This window comes from Drosophila tropicalis, unplaced genomic scaffold (assembly GCF_018151085.1).
Source record: "Drosophila tropicalis isolate 14030-0801.00 unplaced genomic scaffold, ASM1815108v1 contig_715, whole genome shotgun sequence".
NCBI lineage: Eukaryota > Metazoa > Arthropoda > Insecta > Diptera > Drosophilidae > Drosophila > Drosophila tropicalis.
Window position 1 is genome coordinate 191,194 of NW_027173199.1, and position 17,256 is coordinate 208,449.

At 38.0% G+C, this 17,256-nt stretch overlaps 1 protein-coding gene across 1 annotated transcript in view; it reads right to left on the reverse strand.

Moving 5' to 3' along the window:
* Positions 1 to 3,373: 3,373 nt before the first annotated feature.
* LOC137579584 (putative uncharacterized protein DDB_G0285119) overlaps positions 3,374 to 17,256 on the reverse strand; it is a 111,006-nt gene continuing 97,123 nt past the window's right edge. The window contains exons 7-10 of the mRNA XM_068293364.1: positions 4,470 to 4,545; positions 4,003 to 4,413; positions 3,674 to 3,832; positions 3,374 to 3,624 (exon numbers count right to left, since the gene is read on the reverse strand). Of these exons, the coding sequence (XP_068149465.1) occupies positions 3,494 to 3,624; positions 3,674 to 3,832; positions 4,003 to 4,413; positions 4,470 to 4,545 (777 nt within the window). The 3' untranslated portion in view covers positions 3,374 to 3,493. The remainder of the gene's footprint in view (positions 3,625 to 3,673; positions 3,833 to 4,002; positions 4,414 to 4,469; positions 4,546 to 17,256) is intronic.

Consider the following 17,256-nt stretch of genomic DNA (forward strand, 5'->3'; position numbering starts at 1 on the left):
TGCTTAGTTAAATGCAGTCACAATTAAGGATACTTATCCTTTGCCCAGCATTAATAATAATTTTTCAAGCCAAACTTGATTTCCAAAATCGATTTAAAGGATGCATACTGCCAAATCGAATTAACAGAAGCATATAAACCTCTCGCTGCATTTAAAGTGCCAGAGAGACCGTTATATCAATTCAAAGTCATGCAATTCGGCCATTGCAATGCCACATCTACCGTGAGTCGTCTAATGGATGAGGTCATAGGAATTTGAAACAAACCGGAGGATTCCTTGGAGTTTGCGGTTGGTATTAGTTACGGATCACTCTAGTTTATTGTCTCTAGTTTGTGTCTGGAAGATTAGCTCTATTTATTTATTTTTCGATTGCATCAATTTAAGTCTGTGATGTCGTATAGGAAAGGAAAAGAACATTTCATTTCTGACGCGTTATCAAGATTGCCTATATACAGTAAACTATTGACAAAATACGTAAAACTCTTCATTGGGCTGGCATGGTAAGGGATGTGCGTGACTATATTCGTCAGTGCGACACTTGTAATGAGTCTAAAACTGAACTGGGCATAAAACTTCAGTATACCGCTACATATTCCCCGCGAAGCAACGCAACCGAACACTTAAATTAAATACTTATATCCAGAAAAATACCAAATTTGATCAAAATCGGACAAAAAATAGCCGAGGTTACATATAAACGTTTTTCCATAAGGCCTGAGTTGGCCGTTGGCTGGTGGGGGCGCTAGGGTGCTCGCATGCTTGAGTAAGCGAGATACTAAGATATGCTTGTAAAAAGCTTGTGAAAATGCATTTGTTTAATAAAATCAAAATATTTGCTTTACTGGTGTATGGTATACCTAAGTCGTCGAGACGACTTACCTACTTCATTGTTTTATGTTTTGTATATTTCGTTGGTCCATCTGGTTTCGTGAAGCCATTTCAGATGAACACAATGAGGGCGCGAAATGCTACGCTTTGGAATTTTCGTTTACTTTTAAGTTGTCTTATACAAACTATTATAAATATTAAAATTAGTAAGATAATAAGGAAGCATGACCGGAAGTTTAAACATATCAATTCAATATGATGTTCCTTTAATCGTTACAATGATTCCTATTTTCTCCAATGTTATGATGGGCCCTCAATTTTCTCTCCTAGCTATGCAGCCTGATCTGAGGCTCAAAATTCCTTGTTCTGGTATAGCCCCTATCTCTTGCTGTTCGTTACCGCATTGGACTCTGGCGTTAGTTTTAGGTGGAACCTTGAATAGCCAACTACTGCTGCTTTCTAATTCTACCCAGTAATATCTTGTCTAAACAATAGTTGTGTATATGCAGTTAGCTTTGGTATTTTGTTTAAGAGATGTCAGCTCACAGACATTGACATTTGCACTACTCCATGGCAATTCTCGCAAGGCTGAATCGGACATTAAATGAGACGAGTCTACTTCAAAATAATATATTAAGTACTGGCCATCTATATGGACAATTACCATTTGATTATTGTTTAATCGTACAGGCACTGAAATAACTTTATAGAGAAACGACCGATGTTTACCAAAAAGTGTTTTGGTATTTTTGAATCTATAATTCGTTTTCTGTCAATAAAAATACCCCTTGCCGTGAACTGAGTAAATATATCTTTTGACTCAGTACCTGTCCCTTTACGAATCAAGAGGAAAGGGAGTTGAAACAAACGCCACGTGACACATTAATTCAACACAATTTTTTTGTCCTACACTAATGATGAAAAAAATAGATTTACCCTATTAAGTTTGTTGTTTTCTATTACCTTAATCGCCGAAATTTAAATGCACGTTTATTCATTGAACATTTATTTTTGATAAAGAACTATACTTGGAAAAGAAAAATTATGTTATTCAAATTTATAACAAAAACAAATTTGATTGCAGATTGATTAAAAAATAGATGAACATCAATTGGCTAAGTTATATTTCATTTTTTGGTTTTGATATCACTGAAAAAGTTTTTTGTTTTATTATTTCACTAATTTCCAGTATATCCACCATTATTTCACTATTACCTTTCGCATTCGATTGGGAATACTATTAATGAAAGCTTTAACATTTAACATTTTTAAACTATGTACATTCTTAATAAAAAGTTAGAACTTAATTTTTCAATTATTGAAACAAAATAACTCTGTTAAGAATGAATAATAAAATTTTTCACCCATAGGGTGAAATGGTATATTAAAGTCGCCAAAACGTATGTAACAGGCAGAAAGAAGATTCTCCGACCCTATAAAGTATATGTATATATTCTTGATCAGGATCAACAGCCGAGTCGATCTAGCCATGTCCGTCTGTCCGTCTGTCCGTCCGTCCGTCCGTCCGTCTGTACGAACACGCAGATCTCGGAGGCTATAAGAGCTAGAGCCATCAAATTTGGTATGTATACTCGTGTATTATGTAAATATATAGAGTTAATTGGAATTTTGGCCACGCCCCTTTACGCCCCCAGGAATCACATAAAACTGTTTTTCTTAAAAAGTACAACAGCTACCGACATTAAGTTTGGTATGCAGACTAGCTTAATAGACGCGCAGATATTGGCCATTTAAACAATTTGCCATGCCCACTTCCTCCCACGCAAATTAAACAAAACTAATTTGTTCGAAAACTAACAAAGCTAAAGTCACTAAATTTTGTATGTATACTGGCTTAGTATGCGCGCAGAGTATAGATATTTTTATATTTTGCCACGCCCACTTCCGCCTCCAAAATTTGACCATCGCATTCATTCGCATTCATATCCGTATGAACGTATTTTACTAAGCGGTCCACAAGGCTAGAATTGGCCGTTGGCTAGTGGCGGCGCTAGAGTGATCATGTAAAAAGAACATGCATTTGGTTTTCGAAATTTAAAAAAATTTGTTTCACCTGGTGTATGGTATACCCAAGTCGACAAGTCGACTTACTTACTTCATTCTTTTCTAAAAACCTCTATTCTATCACATTTAGCTTATAATTAGCTGTATTTAATTATATTTTAATTGTTTAATTCATAAAATTAACAACACCATTCAATTATGTTAAAAAAGGTATGGTGGTTATTGTGCCCTGTATTCATAATAAAATGGCAATCCGAAATCATCAAAAGACTATCTGTATATAATATTACCGAATATTTTCCCCAATAAATCAGTACTACGGAAACTTGTGTATTCAACTACTCTTCTGCAATCACTATACCGCTCTTTGCAACGCTCTTAGCGTTGGTAATGTTTCATACATTTAAAAAGGATTTTCAAAATGCATTATAAATAAAATAAAAGATGTTAATTTACTTGTTTACAATTTATAATAGACAATAGTAGACAATATGCCAAAAATGAACCTTCCACAATAAAATTAGCATGTTCGTGAATTTCAATTTATTTTTTATCTGTTTTTTTGTTTTTTTTATAGGTAATCAGTAAAGAGTACATGTAAACAAATCAATAATGTCTAAATATTTATATCTTTCAACAACTAAACAAATTGACGGTTTTTCAAAAACTCAAGCATTCCTTGAACATTAGCGTTAACCACTTGTGGGGATGCCTGTTGTCCATTAAGCATAGTAATACCAGAAACCAACTGTTGTGGTTGATTATTGAACCCTACAAAAAAATTTTTAATTAATAATAAATAATAAATATAGAATTTTACCTTGAGAATTCGGTTGTTGTTGTTGAGCTAAATGTTGCAGAAACATATCTTGTTGGTTTTGTGGGTATGTTTGACCGGATTGTGGAAAAGATGAAAATTGCCTTAAGGAAAGTATGGCTGGATCCATTGCAGTCCAGTCGTTACTGTTATTATTAAAACCTGCTAGTAAATATAAATGTGAATAAAATCAATATTACTAATTTTATTGATCTTAACTAACAAAAGAATGTTTTTTATTTTCATTTTTTGCAGGTTAAAGTTTCTCTTTGAAACGAATGATTTGGAATGAATATGGGAAAACTTATTTTTGGTAGCTTGGCAGCTCTTACCTTTACTGTGAGTCCCTTGGTTCTGCAATTGGTTTTCGCTCATTGTCTGCACTGGATTTTGGTGCATTTGTGTTAAATTTGTATTCCAATTTGATAATAGTGGTATTTGAACCTGTCCAGCTGGAGTCCCGTTATTTCCTACAACAGTGGCAGGCATATTCACGAATGACATTACTTTACTTGTATGTGCTTTTGGACTCCCGTTAAAACCTATTACGTTGGCATTCATGTGATTAAAACCTGGAGGCGGCATTCGAGCACGATGAACATTGTCAATCAACTGTTGATGCGAAATATGTTGATGTTGAGACGTTAAATTAAAATTCCCAACACTTAAGTTCTGCTGTTGTACAACTTCATTCTCCATTAGTTCAGCAAGCCCTTTTTGGGTTTCAATAAATGGATCGAACCCTGAAATATGTTTTGTTTCCTCAATCTTTACTTAATAGGTTAGTTTTAAGACATACCTAAGTCATCGTCAACGGTGGAGTTTTGGGGTAACCGATTTACTTGCGACTGGCTTCTTTGAAATTGCGTTTGAGACTAAAAATGTATTTTAAAAATTATATCAAATTGAGTGAGTGAGGCTCATAGTGAGTAAATATGTATGAGTATTGTATTGTTTCGGTACTCATACGAACTGAGTAAAAATGTATACTGTTAAAAACTAAACTGAGGCAAAAAAAAACTAAATAAGGTGTTTAAGAATAAACATCGTGTTCATCTTTTCATCGTGTTCATTACTTTTGTCACAAACAAAAGCCAATCAGCCACACACGTTGTGGAAAAAACACTTGTAATTCTAAACTAACCCAAAATATCACAACGGCAGGAGGTCATGTGGCCGAAGCCGTGCCGAAGATAATAATAATTTTCAACTCCCGATAACGTGGGATTTGAGTCTCATTAGAATAAGATATTTTAAGAACAATTGTTATCTCCTAGAGCCTAAGACTCCCTTTATAAACTCCATACTTTTGTTAATAAAATCAGTTCATATTTTGAATTCAACGAATGAAGATTGGGTTATTCTTCTCCTCCGGAATCCCTATTCATTTTGGTCCTTCGAGAAAAAGGAACTCTGTAGTTTTCCCCACCAGTGGTAAGAGACTCAGAGGTTCAATCAGCTCCTTAAGAGTTTGAGATCTAATGCAAGTGTAAATGCTTAGACCAGCTAAAGGTAGCAAAATAAATAACTCTTGTTTTCCCCACCAGTGGTAAGAGACAGAGTATAAAATTAAAGCAAAATATTATTGCTTAATAAATAAAAAGTGCGTGCGACCGAGTATATAAAGGCAGTTTGGCTAGTCGAGCAACTGCAATAATTTCGGCGGCGGTAAAAAAAAAAGAACAATATAAAGTTCGCGTGTGGCGTATTCGAAGCCCTAATATCGAAAAAAAAGTTAACTAGTGTATAGGTATATACATATGTACACTATATGTAGTTGCAAGTCGGCAACTACCAACAGCAGCAGAGCAACAAGATAGTTGCAAAGAAGAGGCTGAAAAGGTTCCAGTATAAGAAAATCTGGTGCGATATCCGGCACCGGTACCGCCTGAGCCCATAGGCCCTGGACAACAGCAGCTGAGCAACGACACAGTAAAAAAAAAACAGCGAACTCTACACATTGGCGGACAAGCAGCAGCGAACAGGATCATCAGATAAGAGATAAATTAAAATAAGTAGTCATAAGTACATACATCAAACTACATATATTATTATTATTATTTCGATATCCTAATATACACCATAAAAAATGTTCCCTACCAAAACTGAAAAATTGTTAGCGAAGCAGTACGAGCTGCATAAAAGGGTGAAGAAGATAGAAGAAATAGACGCTAGTAAGTTCACTAGCAAAATTCTTAATGAATGAGTTACAATAACCAAATGATACAGAATGGAGTAACCGAACACCTCTATTTTGTAGATGGAAAATTGAGGAAGGCTTAGATATGATTAATAGATTAATAGCCAAAGGAGAAGCAATCAGGTTGGGCACTGTTGATTCGGAAAACATTAAAGCAGATGCAACGCGACCACCAGTAATGAGAATGCTAAGGTTAGCCAGGAGAAATCGCAAGAAAAGGTTCGTCAGCTGCAGCAATATTTGGACATGGTGAGCAAAGATTTACGTACGATGGACAATAGAACAGGCGAAATGTATGTTAAAAAAATAAAATTCTTGTTCAGGAAGGTACAGATGTGCCAAGCTTATACAGTTGAGTTTATAGGTAATGATACGTTTAAAGAGGTCATAGAAGAATTAGAGTTCGACCTTCGGAATACCTTGGTAGCGTTAGAAGAAAAAATAAAGCATCAGAAAAATTTGTAAGTTGAGAATGTTACCGTGAGAGGCGAACTACCGGTGTTGCCAAAAATACAGGTACCCACATTTTCTGGAGAACCTAGAGAATGGGACCTGTTTGTAGAATTATTTACGGAGTTAATTGAAAAAAGTGAAGATTTAAGTCTTGCTCTTTAGTTCAATTATTTGAAATCCGCGTTAAAGGGCGAAGCAAGGAGCATGGTAGCTCATCTATTGTCAGGTTCAGCTGACAATTATAGTGCCGCTTGGGATCGTTGATTTACCGATGATCAACAATGAATCCGCAAAGAGTGTAAAAGGAGTGATTGACATAATTAATGAGTCAATACACTTAATTAAAATTAAAACAAATTTATCCGATGAAGTTGACATAATATTTGCTCAACTTATACTTCGGAAATTTGATAGAGACGCTCTGCAATTATTCGAGAGCCAGATTAGAAAAACAAGGCAGATACAATTGCTATCTGATGTCATGGAATACTTGGAGCAAAGATATTGCTCGCTAAGTGCCATGAGCAAAGAAGAGAAAAAACCATTAGAAAAAACGTCGGCTGTGGGGTTTAAAGATAGTTGTTCGATCTGCAAAGGCCCCTGGCATAACGCACTTCCGTGCTATAAGTTTAAAGAGCTTACACCTATAGAAAGGCTAGAAATACAATACACTTAATTAAAATTAAAACAAATTTATCCGATGAAGTTGACATAATATTTGCTCAACTTATACTTCGGAAATTTGATAGAGACGCTCTGCAATTATTCGAGAGCCAGATTAGAAAAACAAGGCAGATACAATTGCTATCTGATGTCATGGAATACTTGGAGCAAAGATATTGCTCGCTAAGTGCCATGAGCAAAGAAGAGAAAAAACCATTAGAAAAAACGTCGGCTGTGGGGTTTAAAGATAGTTGTTCGATCTGCAAAGGCCCCTGGCATAACGCACTTCCGTGCTATAAGTTTAAAGAGCTTACACCTATAGAAAGGCTAGAAATAGCCAAAAAAGTACAATTGTGTGCACGATGCTTGAAGCATTCAAGCAACAAGAGATGCAATAATGAAATGGTCTGCTCATTTTGCAGCAGAGGACACCATACGTTACTCCATTATGAAGAAAATCAGGAGAGCGTTAATACCTGTGTAACGGCACAACAAAAATTGTTGGCCACAGCCCTAATACAACTTAAGAAAATAAATGGAGGGTTTCAAATCTGAAGAAGCCGCTCAAATATTGAAATTACGTAAAATTAAACAATATACAGAGATAAGTGGCGTGTCCTTAATAAAAGCCAGAATGGATATGTCAAAATGGCAATCCTACGTACTTGCTGATCCTACCTTTAATAAACCTGGTAGGGTTGACATGATAATAGGGGTAGACTTATATACCCAAATCTTAAAAGGGGGAGTTACAAAGATAAATGGCCTACTAGGTCAAAATACTAAATTTGGTTGGATCGTCTCGGGATGCACCAAATCAAAAATGAATAAATCTGTAGTGGCACCAACAATAGATGTTACAGGTTTTAAAAAGCGTTGGGAGAAGAAAAAAGGTAAATGTGAAAATAAATACAACACAAGTCAAAACAAACTCAACAACGAAACAAAACAAGAAATTACCTTTCGGGCCCCGGCTGGACCTCACCTTAGAGGTAAGATAAAAGCTGAGGTAAAAGAAATAAGTTTATGGCCCCCGGCAGGACCTCAGTTCGGAGGTAAAGTAAAATTTGGGGAAGAAAAAGTATATATCCCAGAGCCAGTACAAAATGAGAATACTCAGATGGCAATGGTTAAATTAAATAATGATTATCTAAGAAATAGTGTCAAAATAAATTCAGGTAACAAATTGTCCGAGGCTGTGTTAAAAAAAGGGACAACACTTAATCCGAATAACCACTCAAAATTCAAATACCAGCAAAAGCCACATTGGTTGAAGCCGAGAGGTAAAAGTAGTTGGTCTTTAAAGTATCCACCATATAAAAAGGCTAGAACTCAGCACAGTAATACACATCAAGAGTGGGTAGATATCCCGAAACAAAAATTGTTAGGCATCGGACATTATTAGTAAACCAATTTGGTAAATCATACAAAATAATAGGAAGTTAGTTTATAAGAAGGATAACATTGATTTGCTCGGGTTAACTTCTCTCATGTAGCTCGTCATGCTTCTTTAACAACAGTTAACTTACTAATAATAATATTAATAATAATAATTTGTTTAAGATAACTTAATAGAAATAAAATCCAAAACGTCACATTTGGCGGCTCTTTGCAGAATGTTTAAGAATAAACATCGTGTTCATCTGAAGCGGCTTCACCAAATCAGATGTACTAAAGAAAACATAATACAACTGTACTTTTGTCACAAACAAGTAATCTAGCATATGACTAGAATTACAATCAGCCACATACGTTGTGGAAAAAACACTTGTAATTCTAAACTAACCCAAAAGATCACAACGGCAGGTCATCTGGCCCAAGATAATAATAATTTTCAACCCCCGATAACGTGGGATTTGAGTCTCATTAGAATAAGATGTTTTAAGAACAATTGTTATCTCCTAGAGCCTAAGATTCCCTATATAAACTCCATACTTTTGTTAATAAAATCAGTTCATATTTTGAATTCAACGAATGAAGATTGGGTTATTCTTCTCCTCCGGAATCCCTATTCATAAGGCAAAAGTGAAAGTGTTATTAAACATATGTACATACATATATGTACATATATAGCTAAGAAATAGTAATATTAGAAATCAATATTATGTCAGTTAGGATTTTCCCTTTTTTTTTTTTTTTTTTTTTTTTTGACGGGCAACGAAAAAAGAAACAAAAACGACTGTATATGTACATATACATATGTATATGTTTCTGTAAAAAATAAGAACTAACGCTTTGTCATTCGAATACATTCGACACCTGGCAAAAAATGAAATAAACTTGATCATTTTATACGCTATACAAGTCTATATACCAAATTTTGGTGGATCTAGCTTTTATTGTCTCTCAAATTTAGTTTTTCATACGGACAGACAGACGGACGGACAAGCATCGATCGACTTGGCAGTTGATGCTGATCAAGAATATATGTATATGCCCCATCCACTATTAATTCGTACGGCAAGCTTTTTTTACCCAAATGCAATGTTTAACTGATGATATTTTCAATACTATAGAAGATAACACATGCAAACCACAACAACGACAACAATAATTTCATTAAATGCTCTGCTGAACTGATAAAAAATTTGACCAGTATTAATTCGTACGATGCTTGAAATATGTGTATGTAATATAATTTTTTAAGAATTAATATTGGGTAACATCGCTTTTTGCCTTTACAACACATTTACAACGCTTTGGCATAGATTTTAATAAATTCTGGCGTTGTTCGGTTGAGATAGAGTCCCACATCTCCTGCAATTTTAAATCAGAGAGGTTGTTTGCGGCTCATTATTTAGATTTCTTTTCATTGTTCCCCATATATTTTCGATTGGGCTTAGGTCCGGACTATTTGATGGCCAATCTAAAACCCCAATTTCCTTATTCTGCAACCATGCTTTAGTTCTTTTGGCAGTATGAGATGATGCTCCATCCTGTTGAAAGGTATATTCATCACAGTCACCCAGTTTTGTTTTTGGTGGCAGCAGACTTTCTTCTAAAATGGTGTTGTTTTTTTCTGCGTTGACCATCCCATCAATAAATTGCAATTGGCATACGCCTTTGGCAGACATACAACCCTAGACCATTACGCTCGCTGGGAACTTAACTGTCCTTTTAAGGCAGTCTTAATGGTATGCTTCACTTTTGTTTCGAATGACTCTCCTTCGCGAATTTCGTTGCCTTTGAGTCCAACTCATCCTTTCCCGACACCATCTTCTTTTGGCGAAGCGTAAGCAATGATTTTTCCTTGGCCTAAGAGTAATTTAAGATATTAAGTTTGTAGCATAGAAAATCCCCATACATGCTTTATAGAACTTGTCTCCAATATTACGCAACTGCTGGCGCGTCCACTCACGCTTAACGCTTTTTCCGATTTTCTCAGACCTTTCTGATGCCAAATTTCTTAAATTTTGGAGACGATCAGCTTTTACAATTGTAGCTAGGGCTCTTTTATCACGATCTGATATTGCTTATTTTCGGCCTCTATTTGCGACTTTATAGTCAATATTGTCATTTTTCTTAAAAAAATTTTTTTTCCTTGAACGGACGATTTAGCCAGATTTAATTGTTTGGCTATTTCACCAAAAGACTTCCCAGATTTATGTACGAATTAATAGTGGTCGGGGCTCGTATATACTTTATGGGGTCGGAAAAGCTGTCTTCTGCCTGATATTTACATTTTGACGTCTTAAATATACCATTTTACCATATGGGTGCATGATATATAAAATATAATAAATATACACCTCGATGCCATAAAACGCATCCGCATTTGCTTTATATTACCATGCAAACGTATGGAGAAGTATGAAAAGTATAACATCCACCAGGTGAAACAAATATTTTTAATTTCGAAGAACAAATGTAAGTTTATAAATCATTTTACTTGTCTCATTATAGCATTTCCTATCTCGCTAAATCTTACAGACACACGTGCACAATAGCGCCGCCACTAGACTACGGCTAACTCCGGCCTTTTGGAGCTCCTAGTAACACACATTTATACGTATATTTCGCGTGTTTCTAGTTGGATTTTTAATAAAATATATTAGATGGTAGATCGGTAGAAATAAATATTACTAACTAGTTTGCCGGACTAGATTTCGTTAGTCAAAAAATTGCGGGCGGCAATCTGTGTTTTTTAAATTATGGAGGCGGAAGTGGGCCCGGCAAAAATTTTAAATAATCATTAGCTGCGCGAATACTAAAAAAAATCTAAGTACCGTATTTGGGGACTTTAGCTTTGTTAGTTTTCGAGAAAATTAATTTTGATTAATTTGCGGCGGCGGAAGTGGGCGTGTCAAAATTGTGTGTCTCTAGCTAGTATAGTCATTGAGAAAATCGGTATTATTTAATTTGAGGGGGCGGAAAGAGACGTGGCAAAAATCTGTATAACAATCAGAAGGCTCCAAAGTGCAATGGTTTGGAAACTTGTTTCTTTGTGTTATATTTAGGAGGCGCTGATAGTGTTAAAATAGGCCACACGGCTGGCAGAATTTAAAGTAATACAACTGAACTTGAACTGTACATTGTACGATAGCAATTTAACTGCCGCCGTGTACAGACGTGTTTTTTAATGCACTCCGCAAAAATTGAGTGTAAAAAAAAGACCGTGTTTGCAAAAATTTGTGTAGGGCTCTCAGACGCCCCAGAGACGCCTATTTACAATCATATTGCTATTAGATTGCTCTAATAGCAATAAATACTAAGTTGCAACAACAAAGTGCGTAATTTTTACAAAAGCCATGTCCACCAATTCGGGCCCAAGCTCTCTCGATCCCCAACAGCAACAGCTACAAGAACTAATTGTACAACAACAACGTGAGCGTCGACTCTCGGTCCAACGCAACAACGCGTACTTTTCGGTGGTGTCGCCGACCCCACTGAATGCTAACGTAAGCAATAACACCGAAAGTGCCAGCCACTCAGCAATCAAAAGCAACTTACCGTGGAGAGAGCAGTGTGCTTCTCCATCAATAACGATAACTGGGTCACCGATTGCACCGACCAGCACCGTCAGCTCGTTGACAGCAACTACTGCAGCGTCTGCCGAAGTATTGACCTGCCTCAAGCCGTCAACGACAAGTCGCCCTGAGTCAGCCACAATAGTAAACCCAACGACTTCTGTCCAAACTGGAATGGATAGATATATTAAAATAACTAAACGGAAGCTAAGCCCGCAAAAGAAAAAAAGTGGCAACACGCCGAAAATAACCAAACCAAATGAACGAGTAGCACCCCTTAGCGGGAATCGTTTTAAAATTCTTGCCGATCAGCAAGATGATCAAGCCGGCGCTGTAGATAAAGTTAAATCGGCTAGACCACCCCCCTTATACATCCGTGGAGCCAACTGCAGCGCCCTGATTTCGAAGCTAGTAGAAACAGTAGGGGCAAATAACTTTGTTGTAACCCCTCTCAATAGGGGTAACATTAAAGAAATTAAATGTCAAACCCAAACTGAGGACAATTTCCGCATCATTGAAAAGTACCTCCGTAATGCTAACATCAACTTCTATACCTACCAACTAAATAGCAGTAAAGGGCTCCAGGTTGTGTTGAAGGGGATTGAGCCATCGGTCCCTACTCAAGAAATAGCAGACGCGTTGGTCGAAAAAGGGTTTGCGGTCAAATCCGTTGTCAACATCATCAACAGGAACAAAGTCGCACAGCCGCTCTTTAAAATCGAGCTCCAACCAGATGCAAAGCGGTCGAAGCCAAATGAAGTGCACCCAATCTACAACCTACAGCTCCTATTGCACAGAAGAATCACCGTAGAGGAGCCCCATAAAAGACACCAACCACCGCAGTGTAAAAACTGCCAGGAATACAACCACACCTCTAACAACTGCAATCTCAGGTCAGTGTGTGTTGGCTGTGGCGAACATCATAAAGATGGCATTTGCACCAAGGACAGAAACAATGTCGCTTTAAGATTATGCAGGAACTGTGGAGGGAACCACACGGCCAACTACAGAGGATGTCCTGTCTTCAAGGATCTTAAATCTCACCTAAACGGGCGCAAACCCCCAGCTGGACCAAAAATCACCGTCAACGCCTCTAAAACTACACCCGAGGTATTCTTCGCCAAGGCTGTTAGATCATCTAACATGCCTGCTACATACAGTCCTAGTGTATCCTTCGCTAGTGTGCTCCGAACTGGACAGACGGAGCCCGCAAAAGAGACCCCGTCACTTCACCATCTACAGAATCCGCAACCTAGCGCACCAGAGCTTGGCCAGCAAACTCCAAGTGGCTTAGAAGCCCTATTGATCTCACTCAATCAAAACATGACCACTTTTATGACGTTCATGCAAAACTGTATGCAAGAACTGATGCGGAATCAAAACCTGCTTATCCAGAAGCTTATCGAGAATAAATAATGGCTTCCCTACGTCTATGTCTTTGGAATGCTAACGGCATCTCCAAGCACAAAAATGAACTGCAACTATTCCTAGACTCAAGTGAAATCGACGTTTTGCTGATTTCGGAAACACATTTAACATCAATAAATAATTTTCAAATACCAAAATATACCTTCTATGCAACAAACCATCCAGACGGAAAAGCTCATGGCGGGACTGGTATCCTAATCAAGAACCGTATAAAACACTCGTTCCTCAACAGATTTGAAACACAGCACCTACAAGCAACTGCTATAACCGTTCAAACCAGCTGCGGCAACACTACATTGGTTGCCCTGTACTGCCCACCACGCTTCTCAATCTCTGAAAAGGAATTTACCGATTTCTTTAACACACTCGGAGATCGCTTCATTGCAGCAGGGGACTATAACGCCAAACATACGCACTGGGGATCTCGCCTGGTAAATCCTAAAGGCAAGCAGTTGTACAACACAATAGTCAACCCTCTCAATAAGATGGATTGCGTCTCACCGGGTAGGCCTACTTATTGGCCCACAGATCCACAGAAAGTGCCTGACTTGATTGATTTCGCAGTAACCAAGAGGATTCCACGTAATCGGATCACTGCGGATACACTGCTAGATTTAAATTCCGATCACTCTCCAGTACTATTCACACTATTAACAAGACCTCAAGTACTTGATCGCCCATATAGGCTTACAAACAACAAAACAAATTGGCTTAAATTTAAAATGTACATGAGTGCCCACATTGACTGTTCGCCGAAACTGGATGCTGTAGAGGACATTGATATGTGCGTCTCTGCACTTGAGTCTATGATGGCAGCTGCAGCAAAAGTATCTACTCCACCTGCCTCTTCTTACACTAAACCTGTTGACAGGCCTACGAACCGGCGGATAGAACAATTAGTAACGGAAAAACGACGTCTAAGAAGAGAATGGCAGATTACTCGCTCACCAGCAGCAAAACTTCGCCTAAGGCATGCTAATCGCAACCTCTCCAAGGCGTTAAGACAAGAGGAAAGCTGGGCTCAAAGAAAATACATAGAAAAGCTCAGCCCAACCAGCACCAGCACTCTGTGGAAAGCCCACCCAACTTTAAGCGCTCCTGCAGAGACAATTTCACCGATAAGGAGTCCAACCGGTGGATGGGCCCGCAGTGACGAAGAGAGGGCATCCGTATTTGCCACACATCTTAAAATGGTTTTCCAGCCAAATCCAACATCAAACTCATCTGTACTTCCCCCTTCGAGCACACTAACGGATAGTGAGTACTCGAAACTCCAATCGGACGAGATCACTGCAGTTATTAAAAACCACATAAAGCCAAAAAAAGCCCCTGGCCATGACCTAATCACACCGAAAATGATCCTGGAACTCCCTATCATTGCCATACAATACATCTGCAAACTGTTCAACGCTATAATAAGAATTGGCTACTTCCCAAGAACATGGAAAAGGTCCACTATCATCATGATTCCTAAAGTGGGAAAGGACAAAACCCAGCCTCTTTCGAAGCTTTTTGAAAAGGTCCTGCAGATCCGACTAAACTCATTTCTGGCATCGGAGAACACAATCCCTTCACACCAGTTCGGCTTCCGCGAAAAAACATGGTACAATTGAACAAGTCAATCGCATAACATCGAAATACGAACAGCATTCGAACTAAAAGAATACTGTGCGGCTGTCTTTCTCGACGTTGCCCAGGCTTTCGATAGAGTTTGGCTGGAGGGTCTGATGTTCAAAATCCGGCAAAAACTGCCACAGTACACCCACAAACTCATGGAATCTTACCTTTACAATAGGCAATTCGCTGTAAGATGTAATGGCTCCGTCTCTGCTGATTTTGAAATCAAAGCTGGTGTACCGCAAGGCAGTGTACTCGGCCCATTGCTCTACCTACTGTACACTGCAGACTTACCAACGAGTTTAGGACTTACAACGTCCACTTTTGCCGATGACACGGCAATCCTCAGCAGATCCAAATGCCCAATACAAGCCTCTGCAAAATTAGAGGAACACCTCAAGGTGGTAGAGGAATGGCTAGCAACCTGGCGTATCCGGGTCAACGAGCAGAAATGCAAACATGTTACATTTACGCGTAACAGAAGAAACTGTCCAGCTCTAATGCTAAACAACGTACCAGTTCCTCAAGCCGAGGATGTCACTTACCTTGGCATCCACCTAGACAGAAGACTAACTTGGCGCAAGCACATCGAGGCAAAAAAGTCACAGCTTAAACTGAAAGCAAGTAGCCTACATTGGATCATCAACCCTCTACGTCTGGAATATAAAGTCCTCCTATACAACTCCGTACTGAAACCCATCTGGACTTACGGAGCCGTACTATGGGGGAAGGCAAGTACCAGCAATGTCGATATTATACAAAGAGCGCAGTCAAAAATTTTAAGATCAATCACGGGGGCCCCGTGGTACATACGGAACGACAACATTCAAAATGATTTAAATATACCTAGCGTAAAATCTGAAATAGGTAGTCAACAACTAAAGTATTCTGCGAAACTGGGTGCACACCCAAATATTCTTGCCAATTCCCTTACGCGAACTAATAATAGAACTCGTCTTAAAAGAAATGACAGACCAACCCAATAACAAGTGATTCGGGCCGCCTGCAATATCCCCAGGATTTATATTAAGTACTAGATTAAGAAAAATATCTCAAACTTGTTGTTAGGCTCTAATTTAAGAGTAGATTCAACAAATATATATTAAACGTTAAAAAAAAAAAAAAAAAAAACTGTACATTGCTGGTGCGACAATATAGCGACTCTATCAGCTCTCGAGATAAACATAAAATTTTGACTCTTTAAGTCTGGAATAGCATAAAAAACGGCTGGAGCAATTAGAAGCAGCAAAAGAGAATGCTTCCTGCGTCCTTGCGACTCTTCCGAGCACGAAAAGGCATACCAGAACGTAATCAAAAGCGTTGATTCCGGTATAACATCAATACCATCAGAAAAGGTGAATCAAATCGTCAGCTCACTTTTCCCGCAAAAACTGGTTGGAAATCGTTACCAAGCTAATGAATAGGAAAGCCCCTGGCCCCGACGGCATTCCAAACAAAGTTACCGGAAGAAACTTTCATCAAAATGGAAAAGGGCAGAATCTGGTTCTACTACCAAAACGTGGCAAGCATCCGGGAAAAGCCTTTTCATACAGGCCTATTTGTCTTCTGGACACAGTAGGGAAAATATTGAAGTCGTTTATAGCAAATAGGCTTAACAAGGCTATTGAGCAAGGAGAAGGACTCTCTTTTAACCAATATGGTTTTAGGAAGGCAAGATCGACGATAGAAGACATACAAAGTCAAAGTATTATGGACAGCTTGGCATATTTTGGCGTTCAGGGAAATCTGCTGCGAATATTGAAAAACTACTTTACGGATAAAGTAAATTGAATTACCCGCCGAATGAAATAATTTTCATTAAAAAAATTAAAATAAACTTTTATTTAAGCAGGTCGATGGATTGGATAATAAGGAATACTCACAACTATGGACATATCAGTGTTCAAAAAACAAAACATCCTATTCAAAAAATTGTATTCCTTATTTGGACAAAAGAAAAAGGAAGACACGGAGCCAAACAAGGATTCCTTCACCATCTATTCCTCTTTCTTCCTCATCTATTCCCACTCCTTCCTTATCTATTCCTTCTTCTACTCTATCAAAAAACTAACAACTTCCTTCTCTGTCGGCTATCAGAACGTCAGAGGCCTTAATACTAAACTTCCTAAACTCTTTGTAGATAGTCTGGCTTTTGATTTTGACCTAATTGCCTTAACTGAGACTTGGTTAAAACCTGACGTTTTTGACGCCACAGTTCTACCCTCTAAATTCAATATTTTTAGATGTGATCGTACTGA